At 45.2% G+C, this 16,353-nt stretch overlaps 1 protein-coding gene across 1 annotated transcript in view; it reads right to left on the bottom strand.

The window, feature by feature from the left end:
• The window catches only part of scn5lab (sodium channel, voltage gated, type V-like, alpha b), a gene marked incomplete at its 5' end in the record, with an annotated part of 55,607 nt that extends 39,592 nt beyond the window's left edge, over positions 1-16,015 (bottom strand). The window contains 7 exons of the mRNA XM_083688908.1: positions 504-567; positions 4,354-4,596; positions 6,055-6,146; positions 9,413-9,541; positions 11,715-11,795; positions 14,293-14,432; positions 15,749-16,015. Of these exons, the coding sequence (XP_083545034.1) occupies positions 504-567; positions 4,354-4,596; positions 6,055-6,146; positions 9,413-9,541; positions 11,715-11,795; positions 14,293-14,432; positions 15,749-16,015 (1,016 nt within the window). The remainder of the gene's footprint in view (positions 1-503; positions 568-4,353; positions 4,597-6,054; positions 6,147-9,412; positions 9,542-11,714; positions 11,796-14,292; positions 14,433-15,748) is intronic.
• Between the last annotated feature and the right edge of the window lie 338 nt (positions 16,016-16,353).

Raw genomic sequence — 16,353 nt, 5'->3', positions numbered from 1 at the left:
TCCTACAAGACAGGCCGGTCGAGGCTCCAAGTGTCGCGTAGGAATCAGACAATGCATAAACCATGGCGTCCTCATTATGTGAGACCGGAGGACAGTTGAGTCACCCTCCCTCTCTCCTTGCCTCTCTGAATCAGACCCTCAGACTAGCCTAGCCTAGCCGCGGTAGCGATATGTGTTTACTCAGTCACCTAAACCCTGTTCACCTCAGGGGCCCTATGAAGCAATCCTCTGGTAGGATTAGACAGTTCCTCTGGTGCACAGGATTAACAATACACAATATTTCCTACCTAATGCACAGATTACAGCACAAGCAGGCAAGATAATCATTCAATGTCTCCATGTGTCTACTGGTATGTCGTCGCTTAACTAGTCTATGAAAAATAGAGAGGACGAAAGAAAAATCAATGATTTATTATTTTATGAAGAGGTGAAATCTCCATCTAAAACTGAACGCCATGTTCTTCAGCGGTAAAGCACATATAGGAGAGTATGAGTTCACTTACCCGGCGTCACTCCCTTCTCCACAGATTAAGGCATCCTTCGCTCCTTCCACCTTGTAGTAATTGTCTGGAGAGAGAAGGAAATGTACGGTTGAGGGATTATTAAGGTATTCAGTGTGATTAACGTCCACCCAAGGAGCTTGAGGAGCAGACGTACTGTAAGATTTATTCAAACATTCTTGGTCCACAATTAAAACTTTATAGAAAAAAAAAAAAACTTGACGTTTTTTTATGTTAAAACCAATACATTTTGGCTTAAGATTTAAGATTTATTACTTTACGTTTACATTTACATTTATGGCATTGAGCAGACGCCTTTATCCAAAGCGACTTACAACAAATATATTTGTTTAAGTAAGTGAATCATCTATCCAACAGTCATCATAAGACAAAGTAATCAATGCTCACACCAGGGGCCATTGGCAGTCGTAATGCCAGAAGCCAATATTATTTTTATTTTTTTACTTTATTGTAATAATGATCAATAATCATAGATTATTAGTAATTTGCTTCTGTGGAGCACACATGTAAAAACAAGGACAACTCCACACAATAACTTGCATACATATACACTTAGAAAGGGTTCCAAAAATGGTAGAAAAATACAATGCACATGATCAAATAAAGACATAATCTGAGATAAATAGTACTGGGTCAGTCCATAAAGTGACAATGCTAAATACCACAGTTGTGTTGAGATCATAGAGCGTATCTCCGGGTAGGTGCTGTTACGGAAGTGTATTGTTTTAGTTTTAATGGCCGTAACACTATACTGAATGGGTGGCGATGAAAAATGGTCAGTCAAATATCTATTACTGCTTTTTATGCCTTCTGACAAGACCTCTTAGTCCAGCAGCAAAGCAAGTTGGGAAAAAGCAGTTTATTGACTGTATTCAGCACCACAGCACCATCATTGATCTTCCATCAGCCACCCTTAAATAACCCACTGGATGTATGATTCTAGCTACTTATCAAATTAAGGAAACCATGTGGTCTGGAGTTTCACTCAGGCTTTTAGTGATCAATACAGGAGCCTGCTAGGGACATTTGTGTAATATGATGGATGTCAAAGCCTACTGGGGGAAAATTAATAAATGGAATAACAATTAACCCTGAGTCTGTGTCAGACCATGGTCCAAACTGTTTTTCATTTTTGCTTTCAAGTGCTTGAGGTGCGCTTGCCCAGGGCACTGGATGGGTGGGGATTTCACTTTTGCGGCTATTCCATTGGTTCCACTGTATCGGTGGGAAAGCTAAATTGTTGACACTTTATAATAATGTTAATTTATAAGCCATTTATAAACCATTTATAAGATGTTAATATTAAATGCTTAGAAAATTATTAGTAACTATATTAATTCGTTCTAATTCGTTATCATGCCTTTACTGAAGTGATTCTCATATGTTACAAATGATGTGTAAATGCATTCATAAATCAATAATGTTAATTTATAAGCCATTTATAAACCATTTATAAAATGTTATTATTAAATGCTTAGAAAATTATTAGTAACTATATTTATACGTTCTAATTCATTATCATGCCTTTACTGAAGTGATTCTCATATGTTACAAATGATGTGTAAATGCATTCATAAATCAGACATACATAATTTGTAGTGTCAGTAACAACCAAACATTTTATCAGATACCATTCAGTGAAAAACTATCATCAAACACATTATACTGCAGCTAGCTTGCTTGCCCACTGTCTTTGATACAGTTAGCCAGCTAGCATAGCTAGGCAGTTAGCTAGAAACATGACCCAGTCAGCAGAGAAATGACGACCCAGATCTAGCCCACGTTATTGGAAGTTGTTGCAACTTTAAATTAGGTACTGAAAAGCAGTCTAAAAATGATTAATATATTATTTATGAATGCATTTACAAATAATTTGTAACACATGAGAAATCACTAGAGGCCTGATAATGATAATGTCATGATTTAGAAATGGTTTATACATTTTAACAAATCATTAATCAAACAAAGTTAATAGATGAATATGTGTTAATGTCGTAAAAATGATTTATAATAATTTAGAAAATCATTATACAAAGTTTAACAAATATGTAAATAATTTGTAAATGTTTATGAATATAGTGACCAATAATTTACTAAGCATTTAATAACATTGATCAATGTTGAACTAATAAGTTATTAATAGTGAGTTCATAATTCAGAAATGGTTTATAAATGGCTTATAAATGAACATGATTCTAAAGTTATACATCTTAATCACGCACACTTACAGTAGGTGTCTAAAAGAAAACAAAGACTATATGGTTAGGGTTAGGGTTAGGGTTAGGGTTAGCCTAACCCTAACCCGGGTCAGGACTGTGTTGGACTGCACCACTCTAGTGATTGAGAAGATACCCATCCAGAAGGCTCCATGTCCACTCCACGCTCCTTCTGCTATGCAACCACAGCCCTCAGCCTTATCTCCTCTCATGTCTACAGGGTTTCAGCCTCACTCTGTTCCTCTTCAGCCCTCTCCAGCAGCCCAGGCCCTGGGCAGAAGAGGGGCCCGCCTGGCACTCTGACTGGAAGCCCGCCAGCCCCAACCCTCCTTCAGCTGTCAACATTCCTGCTTTCAGCATGACCTTAGATGTTCCTCCATCATGGACCCAAACACGTACACACGCACGCATGCACACGCATGTATGCACACACACACACACACACAAACACACACACGCACACAAACGCCTGCACGCACAAAGACACACACACACACACAGACACACACACGCAAACAGACAGACACACACACACACACACACACACACACACACACAGTGCCTCAGTGTTTACCAATAAAGCTTCATAGTTCAGTGGTCTTATGTTACGTCACAGAGGCAGTTTTTGTCATGTGGTGAAAAATGTTGTCACTCTAGTCAGCAGTAATCTTGGCTTAATTAATAACTGGAGTTTTCCCGTTTTACCGCGACTCCCTCTTTAAACATCATAGATGTGACCGAGAAATGTCAGTTAATTACAGCACGTCTGTCCACATCTGCTCAGCACAGGAGCAGTTGTCATGCCACGTTCAGTCGAGTTATGGCTTGACTGTGTTCGTCCGTCCCCAGAGGACAAGGAGACGCTGTCGCTTCATGTATGTGCTCCATGACCCTCATAGAAACGCTGTGTAGGTCTTTTATGCAAATGATCCCCTGTAACTATGCCATGTGCTCTGTCTGTGTGTGTGTACAGACTGACGTCACACACAGTTGGGAGACTCGGGAACACACTCTGCTGGGAGACTGACAAACACACACAGCTGGGAGACTCTCCCCCCCCCAGTACAGACACACACAGCTGGGAGACTCTCCCCCCCCCAGTACAGACACACACAGCTGGGAGACACCCCCCCAGTACAGACGCACACAGCTGGGAGACTCTCCCCCAGTACAGACACACACAGCTGGGAGACACCCCCCCCAGTACAGACACACACAGCTGGGAGACTCCCCCCCCCCCCCAGTACAGATACACAGACAACGTGACCATGTTAATGTAGTTAGGAAATATCAATCACTACAGCATGTGAGCCTGAACATTTAAATGACAAAAAAAAAACTGTTTGGCACTTCAGTGTTGTTCACTATTCAATAATTCAACGGTACTTCATCAAGTTACAAGTTCTCAACTCACACAAGTCTAATTAGTGCCAGCATTAGGGAATACACACTCAGTGTTTCTCTCAAAACAACAGCCCACAGCACAGGACCAACATTTTTTTCAGACCTAAATTAAATTAGGCCATTTTGTTTTTTTTGTCTGTTTTCATCATTTCAGTAGTTACTTTGGACCAGAGAGGTTTGTGTGATACAGCTCTGCTTTAGACCATGCCCACCTTCATCATCTATGAAGTCCTTGACGGAGGGCCAGGTCCTGTTGTTGCAGAAGAAGGTGGTGTTGGTGTTGAGTGTGTTGTTGACGCAGTGCGCCGTGCTGCGGACACACTTCTGACGCAGGTTGCCCATGAACAGCTGTAGGCCAATCAGAGCGAAGACGCTGAGACAGAAGACCGTCAGGATCATGACGTCCGCCAGTTTCTTCACTGACTGGATCAGAGCGCCAACGATGGTCTTCAGGCCTGGCCAGGGGGGGGTACAGGGCAAATGCCAAGGGTCAGGGGGTCACCGCACAAACATATGTTATGCATGATACACTGGGCTGAGGAATTGGCCATGTCTGTCTAGTCATCCAAGGAAGCTGATGAAGACATTGCGTTTTGGTTATCTTTACGTTGCTGTCAACAGATATAAAAGGCCAGTCGTCAAATAAAACTAGAAGTGAGCGAGCATCCTTTTCTTTATGATCAAGTATAGCAGGTATAGTAGCATTCAATAAAGGTGATTAGACTATTACTGTTTGTAAAAAAAAAAAAAATTAAAAGAGAGGAAATTGTCAACTAAGATATTACAGTGCAAACACAATGTAACTACTTCTACTGTTAAAAGTAATCAGCACGGATGAAATACACAGTAACAAACTCACAACATCAAAGCAACAAAGACACACCCACAAAAACACAAGACACCAACACACCAGACACAAAGAAAGCCAACGCAAACGGACTGTCCTCAACAAAGCTCACCATAGAAAAGAAACAACCTCCTGGGTTTCTTTTTGAGAAATAAAAATGCATATTCACAATATATGGTCATCAACAACAGAAGCGACCCTTTGTTTAAATCTGCAGCTAAGATGCATTTAACACAGAGAAAGTATTCTCAGTGAAGTATGTGGAGTTCTCTAATGGATTGCCTCCTCAGAAGAGTCAGCCTCATCAGAGTGGCATCCTCTGGGAGCGTCTGTTGTCATACCCATGTTATTACCATGTTATTACCATGCAGAGTGGAGACATTGGTTAGGCTAGCCATGCCTGTGTGGTGTTAAACACGAGAGCTTAATGAGACCTGTAGAGTGAGGTAACAGAAGCTACAGCTGAGCTACAGGGAGAAGGTCAATGGTAAGCTGATCTCTGGATGATATCTTCTTCATCTATGTCCAGCATGGAGAGGTGAATAGCCAGTGTTGATGTAGTTTAAATACGACTATGTCATTTTAAATGGAATATCCATATTTCCCTTGAAACATAATCAAAATGAACGTAAAATTGTTCATAATAAACTTGAACTGTTTGAATGGTTCATAATGTTTTTTTGTTGTTGCCCAACTCAAAGGTCTCATTCCCTACACCTGTGATGTCCACTCACTCGTAGTAAAATAACACAGCAACAGTGATTAGCCCCTCCAGGGGTGAGCCTTAGCTTCGTCCCAAACCAACCCTGTGCTCCTACTCCACCCTCCACCCGCTGTATGCTTGTAGAGATATCTGAGAAGACTGGATAGACGTAAGTCATATGGTAACCGCTCTTGGCCTACGAACCTTGGCCTACGAACAGGTTTGGTGGGATAACTTTGCCATATTGCTAAAGGCTGACACCTGTTCAATCCTCTCAGATCTCCAAGTGCATAGGGGATAGGGGAATAGGGGCTAGTGGTGGGTTTGGGACTGGGCCTCAGTAGTGTGTGATCCTCTGCTCACCTGGGATGACAGAGATAGTTTTGAGAGCTCGCAGGACTCTGAACGTCCGTAACGCTGACACATTACCCAGGTCCACAAACTCTGTTACATATCTGCAACAAGCCAGAATCAAGCACACACAGTGACAATACACCAATGACAGCAGAACACAGGAGGAGAAGTGGGGCCAGGATTGGAGGAGGGATGGGGGAGCAGGGGGGGGTGGTCGAGGCTCAAATGGTGAAATGGGGTCGGACCAATGGTCTGAGAGACAGAGAGGGGGGGAAGAGGAGGAAGAGAGAGAGGGGGGGGGGCTTGATACTGAGGAGAACAATACAGGACGTTGACTCGAGACAGGTGAGACGATGCGACCTGCGTCTTTTGGCACAGCACCGAGCAGAACTCCTCCTTACCTGGGATCACTGAAATAGTTTTCAGAGCTCTGAGGACTCTGAACGTGCGCAGTGCTTGGAGATTGCCTAGCTTAACAAACTCAGTTAGCAACCTGCAGAATCAAATGATAGTTATAGGGTCAAACACAGAAGAAGAAGAAGAAGAAGAAGGAAAAGAAAAAAAAGAAAGCATTTCTAAATGAACTATCCTCGATGTTCCTGACGTTCCCTCAGGAATACGACAAAGACAGTACAGGTGATCTCGGAAACCATTTTGTCGAACGTGGGGGCGTTCTCCCTCCAACGCCAAGGCCCTGCTTGATGTGGCGCCATGCGATGTGAGCGGCCATATTGTGGAGGGAGAATCTGAACCTTAACTGCCTCGGTCTCCCTCTTACTGCCTCCGTCTCCTATCTCATATTTCATTTGCTTGGACCGGTCTACTGATTGTATTACCATGGGGTAGGATGTAGAGCAGGCAATTTGGATGCAGGTAGATTGTTCCAGTAGATTCGTCTGGCCGTGCTACTGCCGTAATGACACAGCGACGGAGCAACGGCGGGTATTAGAATGTGATTACACCGTGTATGTCGTTAAATATCTGTCCGTCAAACACGTAGGGCGGGAGGGGGGGCATGGGGGGGCGGAGGGCTACGTTTCCATGGCAACCCCACAGGGGCGGTGGCATCTATCAAAGGGGGTATCCGTTTTCTTGGCCACCCGCCTCGATTTAATAAAGCCAGCATTGAGAGGGGGTGGAGGAGGAGGGGGAGGGGGGAGAGGAGGGGAGGGGGGGGGGGTGACTTATGTGTCCCTGTCCTGCTGACCGGTGTGCGAAGGCGTCCGGTTCAAGGACGACTGGCCTCTGAAGGAGGGGAATGAAGCCGTGAGGGCAAACGAGATATCAGCACTCCATCATCGTAGCGAAGCAGGGGTGGTAGTGGTGGTGGCGGTGGAGGGGGGTGCTTCAACACTCTCAATGTCTAATCTCTTGAGGCATCCCTAATGGTTCCACAGGAGCCTACCGGTGTGCCTCAGGAATAAACCACTGCTGCTGTGGCTCAATTCCCTTTAGGGGAACTTTTGTTACTGTATAGTGGATGGGAAGCTAGCTCGGTGTCTCATTCCCACTCGAACCAGGGTTGGAGATGGTTGATAAGGTCTTGATAGGTCAAATGTTCTCTAATGAAATGGTGCTACGTTCTCCATGTTTCAACTGTCCAAAGCGTCAAGGGGAAAATGTTTTCAGTCAAAAGCATCTAGTGTTGATGTGTGTTTTTCAGTGCACACACCCAAAGTAAAATAAAGATGTATGTATGTTGACAGAGGACACAATAACCAGTGCATTTTAAAACGTTGGAAGTCAAAGTTTGCCCTGTGTTATTTGGGTCAAAAAAACACATGATAAGTAATGAATTGAAAAGGATATCAGTGAGATAACAGTGGTGTTTACCATTGTACCTCTATCAATGTTAAAATCCCCCCCAAAAATTATATTGTTACACATTGATGAAGAGTAACCCTCCATATTGTGGTCAAATATTGATCAGATTTCCAGAATTGAAGCGCATTCATCTCATCTGAGTTCACAACTGAGTTCCAACTCCAATTGATCTGCAATCATACAGTCAGTAACTAATGCCAATGTTAGTGATTTTCAATTAATCAATTATTGATATGATTGCATTAAAATCATGTGTATGGGATCAGCCTTACACAATTGAGAGGTTTTCATTGATTCTTTAATATATAGGCTAATGCAGGGGACTCTGCTTAAATATAAAAAAAAATAGATAGAAGCTAAGAACCACACTAAAAACTTCCTGTACTTCCTGTGATATTTGTCTCAGGAGACAAGAGGAGAGGAGGAGGAGAGGAGAGAAGAGGAGAGGTCAGAGGCAAGTCAGAATATATTAGAAATAAAATACAAGAGGAAGAGTCAAGAGTACATCTACTGCTATATGAATACAGTAACCTTAGCACAGGGCTGTTCAGTAATAGTCCTGGGGGGGGAAACTGCTCAGTAATAGTCTTGGGGGAGAAGCTGTTCAGTAATAGTCCTGGGGGGAAGCTGTTAAGTTATGGCGTTTTTCCACTAGAGACCGGGTCGCACTCCAGACTTTTTTGGGCCCAAGCACCAGTGTTTTTTTTGTTGTGCATTGTGTTTCCACCACCTAGGGTAATTCTGAGGACTTGGGGAATACAGCTATTGAGCAAACTATAGAGCAAACTCTATAGTTTCTGACTATTGAGTTTCACCTTCAAACCAGCATGACTACTCATAGCTAAAACAATGAATCTGTCAATCATTATATTAGTAACATGACTTTGAAACTAGCAAAGGAGTTGTGTGATTAAATGTAGAGCATTTATTTAGTTTGTAGTATAGATTGTTCAGTTAGCCAACCAGATGAAATGAAACGGGTGCTTACCTGCAGCTGAGCAAACTTAATAGTGCATGTAAATGCTTCTAAACGTGATCTCAAACCAAAGTAACTAACGTTTTCATGCTTTTGTAACATAACAACATGCCTAGCCCCAAACCCCGTCCAAGTCCCAAAAAAAAACGTCCCAATCTTGGAGCCATGGGCCTGGGCTTTTTGGGCTTTTTTTTAAGGACCATTCTTGGAAATGGAAACACAAAAGCCTGAGGCTTTGGGCTAAGCACCAAAAGTGAGAGTGTAAAAGCGCCATATCAGTCCTTGGGGGAGGGGGGGGGAGCTGTTCAGTTACAGTCCTTGAGGAAGACATACTCCAGGTTTTCTCTCTCCTACTAGCAGATTGACTCTGACCAGACAACATCAGGTGAGTGGGAAATCGGGTGGGAACAAAGAACAGCAGTACTTCTAGCCCTCAGGGCTGATCACTGAACAGCCCTGTATCTACAGTATAACAGTCAGAACGGTACTGGGCAGGGTCAGAGAGAGGATGGGTCACATAGCAGCATAAAGGTCACACAGGTGAGTATAGGTAGAGGTGAGACTTACGCCATGACAATCACACTGAAGTCCAGCCAGTTCCAGGGGTCTCGTAGGAAGGTGAAAGGTCCCACACAGAACCCCCGCGCAAGAATCTTTATCAACGACTCAAACGTGTAAATGCCTGTGAAAGTGTACCTGAGTGGGGTGAGGGGTGGGGTGGGGTGGGGTGGGGAAGGGGAAGGGGAAGGGGAAGGGGGTGGGGGGGGGGGGCAGAGAGTCAGCACGTTAGCAGACAATGGTGTGAGCTAGAGTGAGGGGGCGAAATCCCCCTTTCTCCAAAAACATGGGCTGCCCCACTCCCAGGACAAATGAATCAAATGAATAAACCAATCAGAGAAGAGACAAAAAGACAGAGACGCGTACAGCAGCAGCATAAGAAGAGGAAAGACAAGCATGTGTAACAGCCCCGGAGAAATGGACAGCAAGCTCTTGGAAATCGTTCTTTGATGAGTTGAAGCCGCAGTCTGTCAATTTCATCTCCGGTCTTAAGTGCTCTCTCTGCGCTTCTCTTGTGGGTCGGTCTTGGCCAATGACCAATCTCAGTGGCAGATAGATAAGATAGACCCGCCCCTCTAAAACAAAGGCAAAGGGGGATAATCCTTCACTTTGTTCAGTAATATTTGCAGACTGTGGCTTTAAACAGGGAATCAAGGCAAGAATGGGCTTTAGACTTCAGGACTCTAGGACTGGTGACATTGTATAAAGCAACAGTCCAGTAGCTTGTAGGGTGACTGATGGAAGGTGGAGCTGTGAGAGAAGCACGGCCATATTCCTCATTCCTCATCATCGCCCGGCTCGGTGCTGTGTGTGTGAGAGATACATTGTACCCCTCAACACATGGGCCGAGCAAACCGTTAACGCAGGAGTCTTTTCCACACCCACATTAAGCCTAGTCCTGGACTAAAGACCATGCTCAAATTAGAATATCCACTGAAATAGTTTTCTGGTCCAAGAACAGGCTTAATCTGGATCTGGAAAACCGACCCGTACTGCTGATCTTAACACTACAGGGCTGCCTTGTAGACAAAAGAGGTTATTTGATTTGATAATTAACTCCTTAAAGACTGATGTTTGTGTCATGAGTTCTAGAACGGTGTGGGCTTTTACTTTTCCAGTTACCAAGGAGCTGAGAGGTGCGAGATGTCACCTGCTAAGAAGAGAGGTTGTGATTGGCTGGGAGTCATTGCATGCTAAACTGTACGAGCCAATGAGACCCTTTTGAGGGAGAAGACAAACAGCAGGGGGATGTTTTTGTTGCTGTTGTTTTTTTGTTTTTTTGTTGTTAACGGTGCAGACTCCATGTAAGCCACTGTCATCATTAAAGGTGAACATGGTGGACATAGACTACTCTGGCATCAGACTGGGAATGTACCAAATCTCATGTTGGGCTGGACTTATATTGTAGATGATAGACAGAGAGAGAGAGAGACAGAGAGCGAGAGACAGAGAGATATAGTTAGAGACAGAGACAGACAGAGACAGAGAGAGACAGAGACAGAGAGAGACAGAGACATGGATAGTGTTTATTGTAGTCTTGTGGGAATTGTTGGGAATATATAAAACCCTTTAATGAAAATCTCAGACAGCAGGACGGTGTGTGACATCATACTATGGGTTCATTCTGATGTAGCATAGCAGAGTGCAATTAGCAAAGTCATGGTTTGGGCACACTAAGGTGGTTAACTTACTTGCTAATTGTGGTTGGCAAGGCAACATACACCTGGCAAAGCATTACATCAGGACAAATAGGGCACAGTTCAGAGGTCAATAGGTCAACATGGTCAGAGAGGGTTAGGACAGAAGGTCCCATGATAAACTAAGGACAACTTCTAAGGCTTAATGAAGCCTGTTAGAGGCCAATAGATCCTTCTGAAAACAAAGGCATGTCATTTAGAGGAAGGACCATTCCTCATTCCATTCCATGCATTACAATGAGTTTGACCTCTGATGTCTACCTCCACCAGCCTCCCCTGATTTGTATTTACAGTAAATTATATGTGAAACATCTACGTACGCCCTACAGTTATGCATGCTTCATCCTTAGTTTACTTTGGGACAGGAACGAGAGAAAAAACATCAACACAGAGAACAGACACAGCATCTCTACACCGCAAAGCATCAATGCTAACAGACAGACGGACAGACAGACAGATAAAGACAGACAGACAGACAGACAAAGATAGACATACAGACAGACAGACAGACAGATAGACAGATAAAGACAGACAGACAGACAGACAGACAGACAGACAGACAGACAGACAGACAGACAGACAGACAGGTATACTGTAAAAAAAGGTGTACTTACTCAACATACTTGGCCCAATACGCTGGCTCTGACATAGCCATGAAGCAACAGTTGGTCAGAATAGTGCACATGATGAACAAACTGAATAACGTAACATTGTAGTTAAGGAAAAGGATCAGCTCAGTTCTGCCTTTCGTATCGAGGTTGTAGACTGGTTCCAGATACATATCCGATTTAGCCAACTCCTACAATATATTTGGTATGACAAAGATATTCAAAGTTCAAAGGAGTTGGCTGAATCAGGTCTATATCTGGGACCAGGCTACATACATTTAGCAATACCACATTCAAGCTATTTTGAACTTACAAGCTATTTTGTACACTATACAGTACACACATCACAATGATATTGTGCTGGTGTCCTATTGAAGGTTGGTTTCACTTTTTGTCATCTCGCTTTCCACACAGCAGAGTGAACAGGGAAAAACAATGTTTCATAAGAAGCCAAACTGTGAATATCAGATACTTTCTCAGGTACGCAGTTAGAATATACGCGGAACATTTGAATTCTGACATCTCTCACAGTTACAGGCTTTTGTTATCCTGACAGGATGACACTGTGACTACACGCCGGCTTACACGAGAACTGCCAATCATAAACGTCTGTCACAGGTAAATTAAGACTCACTTTTGATCCCTGATTAGAAAAAAATGAAGCAAACTCCAAAAATGTTCTTGTATGATGGTGGGGTTAAATTACAAGGTAAAGAGGCAACGCAGAACAAATATTCAAATAGTTTACTGAGGCGAGAGCTAATTGACGTCAGAAATTATAGCTCAGCTGTTGGTTGGGCACTGCCGCCGCGGCGCTAACATCGTTAATACTCCCACTCTCTCCACTTCTCCTCCGCCGTGCTGAGTCCGGAGTGGCAGCCTGAACCCAACCCATCTATTAAACATCTATTAGATACAGTATGCTACTTCATAGCACCCTGGGGGTTGGATCAGAGGTGGAGGACTTGGTGGTGGTTGTGGTGGGGGGGTGGGGTATGGGGAGGGGGGGGGGGGGGGGGCGGAGATTCCAGATGTTTATCTGTCATTCAAAACGTTCAACTGCCAAAAAAGCTGCCTGTGCTGTTCTGGCTGTCTGCCAACAGGCTGTCACAAGCGATCAAACGGCTCCTGAATCCCAAGGAGTGGGTGTTAGTGCGTACAGTATGTGTGTTTGAAGTGGTCGTGTTTTGTGTGTGCATGCGTGTGTGTGTGCCTGTGTCTGTGTGTGTGTGTGTGTGTGTGTGTCTGTCTGTGTGTGTGTGTCTGTGTCTGGTTGACTCTGTGGGTCCGCTCGGCGCCACGATGACGGGCCGCTGTGTGAGGTGGGCTGTGGCGAGCCCACATGTGGGGCCTCTGGGAGGAGAGCTGGGGGTGGGGGGTGGGGGAGGGGGTGGGGGGGGGGTGCTGGGGGATGCCACACCTCCAGAACCGACCTCTTCACCCGCTTATCCCACTGACAACAGCAAAGTGTCCGCCAGCCTAATATTTCTCAACACTTACAAACGCCGCTGTCGTTATTTATAGCCGTACGGGGGAGAGAAGGAGGAGAGGAGGAGAGCATGGGTGGGAGAGAGCCATTGGCCAGGGGGGGGGGATGGAGGTTTGTCAGAACAGTCACAGCATCCTTCCACCCCTGGCATGGGAGGGAGAAATGTTCCTTTACTCAAGTTCTGGTGTGAGAAATGTCACAACACAACGTGACTCACCTGTCACTGAGTCAACTCAAATTCACTTCAGTCTGATTGTGTGACTTCGAAGCTTCAGACAGGTGACTGTGACATAGTTACAGGAACAGTCAACAGGGAATCATCCAATTGGATGCCCATGGCTACTCGTAAAAATCTCACCGGTATAATCTCATAATCTCATTGTTTCCTACTAGGAACAGGCTTAATCTGTACCCTGGATACCGCACCAGAGTCTCTCCCTGAAGATTAGTGTTGCAGTGTGTAAATAAATAGGATCACTAGACGGAGCAGTGGCTATTATCAGTGTGACGTGAACCAACACGGACCACCGTGGTCGCTAGACGTTCTGTTTTGGGAGTCCGCGCCGGGTTGAGATGGTATCTGTTGAATAAGGCGAGACACCAGTGAACACAAGCCAGGAGAAGGAGAAGGAGGAGGAGGAGGAGGAGGTCTTTGAGAGCTCTGTCTGTTCCTACCTAAAGATATCTGTTGTCGGATTACAGACGTTCTCATAAACCCATCCTTGTTTGGACTCAGTAATCAATCAATGGCTCCATAAAAATGAAAAAAAACAGACCCTAGAGATGCAGTATTTCCAGAGGGCTTGGTGTTTTCTCTGTTCACTCTGAGTCAGCAGACAACACTACAGTTGAGGATTCATTCCGTCTCTAGGCCATCGGAAGACAAAAGGCAACACGAACAAAACAAGACAAACACTCAAATCCATCCAGACCGTCTTAACTAACTACACTTAGCGTTTCGTTCATTCATCGTTTAATCATTCATCACTTCAAGGATTCGTCTCCCATGTTGCATTCATCGCTTTGAATTAGCATATTTCAAACACGTAGGTCTCATAGTGAGTAGCGGCGTTTCAGACAAGAGCATGCCGTCACTGTAACTGGCTGAAAGGATATGAGTGTACTAAAATCTTTATTGATGCTCTCCTAACTGGATGAAAAGGGCTAAAAATATAGAGGGCAGATGTGGCACTGAAACGGAAGATGGCCTTTCCTTTGTTCAGTACTATAAACGTCTGTGGAGAAACAGAGTGAAAGAGAAAGAGAGAGAGAGAGAGAGAGAGAGAGAGTGAGAGAGAGGGGGAGAGAGGGAGAGAGACAGGGGAAGGGGTGGGGGTAGGGTGGGGGTAGTCGACAGAGAAAACATGCATCATAGTTAGAAACGACATGTCATGGCATCGGCAGTAGAGTTGCAGTCAGAGACACTTAATCCCACACTCTCACACACCTGGAGACAGTCACATGTGGCATACACGTTCTTTAAGAACCGACGTGTATTATTAATCGACCCCCCCCACACACACACACACACACACATACACACACTCTTTCCTCACGCACTTGGTGCCCCCTTTAAAACATCGGGTGCATGCACAATATTGGGCCTGATTTGTGCATATGAATCTGTGTGGCATTTAAGGTAAACAAGGAGAGGTTGGTTCTGTTTTGTTTATTTGTTCTGTTCCTCCTCTCGTTCCTCTGGGAAATTAATAACACCTCCTGGCCCCTTAGAGGGACCTAGCACCTGGGTAGACACTGGAAGAGAGAGAGAGAGAGAGAGAGGTGGCGAGAAAGGTGGAGAGGTAGAGAGGTGGGGAGAGAGAAAGACAGAGATTGAAAGAGAGAGAGATAGAGGTAGAGAGATAGAGAGAGAGGTGGAAAGATAGGGAGAGAGGTGGAGAGGGGGGAGAGAAGGACAGAGATTGAGAGAGAGAGAGGGGAGCGAGAGGTGGAGAGAGAGTGTCTCCCTCTCTCTCACCTCAGCCCCTCTCTGTATCCCACGGCAACACAGGGCCCTTGACAGACTCTACCCTGTCCAGCTAGCATCTTAGCTTTAGTTCAACCCCATCGTGATTCAGATAATCATTCTGACAGAGTTAGTTCAGTGACTTCAAAACTCGTACGCCAACATCCCAGAGCTCCACAGTGGAAAACAGTCCAATTATATTTATATTTCAGAGGGGAAAGTTAAATCTCTTATTAAACGATTTGAGGAAGGTGCTGAGGCAGCAGTGGCCTCACTAAGACCGTCATCAGCTGTATGAGTCATGCTTTTCATCCCTCTCTTTACCCTTCCTCCAGTCCTTTTCATCCCTCTCTTTACCCTTCCTCCAGTCCTTTTCATCCCTCTCTTTACCCTTCCTCCAGTCCTTTTTACCCCTCTCTTCTCCCGAGTCGGCCAGTTTCCCCTTAATCTGCCCCGCACAAAAGACGACAAAAACACACACACAGCACACGCACCCACACACACACACACACACAGCACACGCACCTACACCCACACCCACACCCGGGCCACCCTCAGACCGACCCCCAACCCCCAGACACTCACTCTCTTGTTCTTGAAGTAGAAGGGGTCGATGTCGTCCAGAGGCACACCCACCAGTCCGGAGGGGATGTCTCCGAAGATGCGAGGCAGCTGTTTGCCGGCCTCTGTGTCGGCGCGGGGCTTGGGCGTCTCCACGTCACCCAGATCCTCCTGGTAGTGCTTGGCGTGCCTGGCCTCCTCCTTGCCGATCCGCTTCTCGATGGCCGCCAGGGACTCCCGGGTGAACCGGTGCAAGCTGTCAGGACCCGGTGGTAGCAGCACGGTGGCCATCTTTTCATCCTGAGTCTCCTGTACAAGTGGTTACTTTACCAGCTGAGGAGGAGTGGGGGGGGGGAGGGGAGGAGGGGAGAGAGAGAGAGAGGTGGAGAGGAGAGAGAGAGAGGTGGAGAGGTGGGGGGAGCGAGAGAGAGAGAGAGGTGGAGAGAGATGGAGAGGTCGAGAGAGAGGGGGAGAGGTCGAGAGAGGGAGAGAGAGAGAGGAATGCAGACAGACATATATATACAGACAGACAGACAGACAGACAGACAAGGAAGGAGAAAGAAAGAGAGAGAGAGAGAGAGAGAGAGATGAGAGAAGAGGGGTTAATCTCTGGGGTAGACACTCCGGGG

This window comes from Argentina silus (assembly GCF_951799395.1).
Source record: "Argentina silus genome assembly, chromosome: 1".
In the NCBI taxonomy this organism is placed as follows: Eukaryota; Metazoa; Chordata; class Actinopteri; order Argentiniformes; family Argentinidae; genus Argentina; species Argentina silus.
This window is presented reverse-complemented; position numbering and strand designations above follow the sequence as displayed.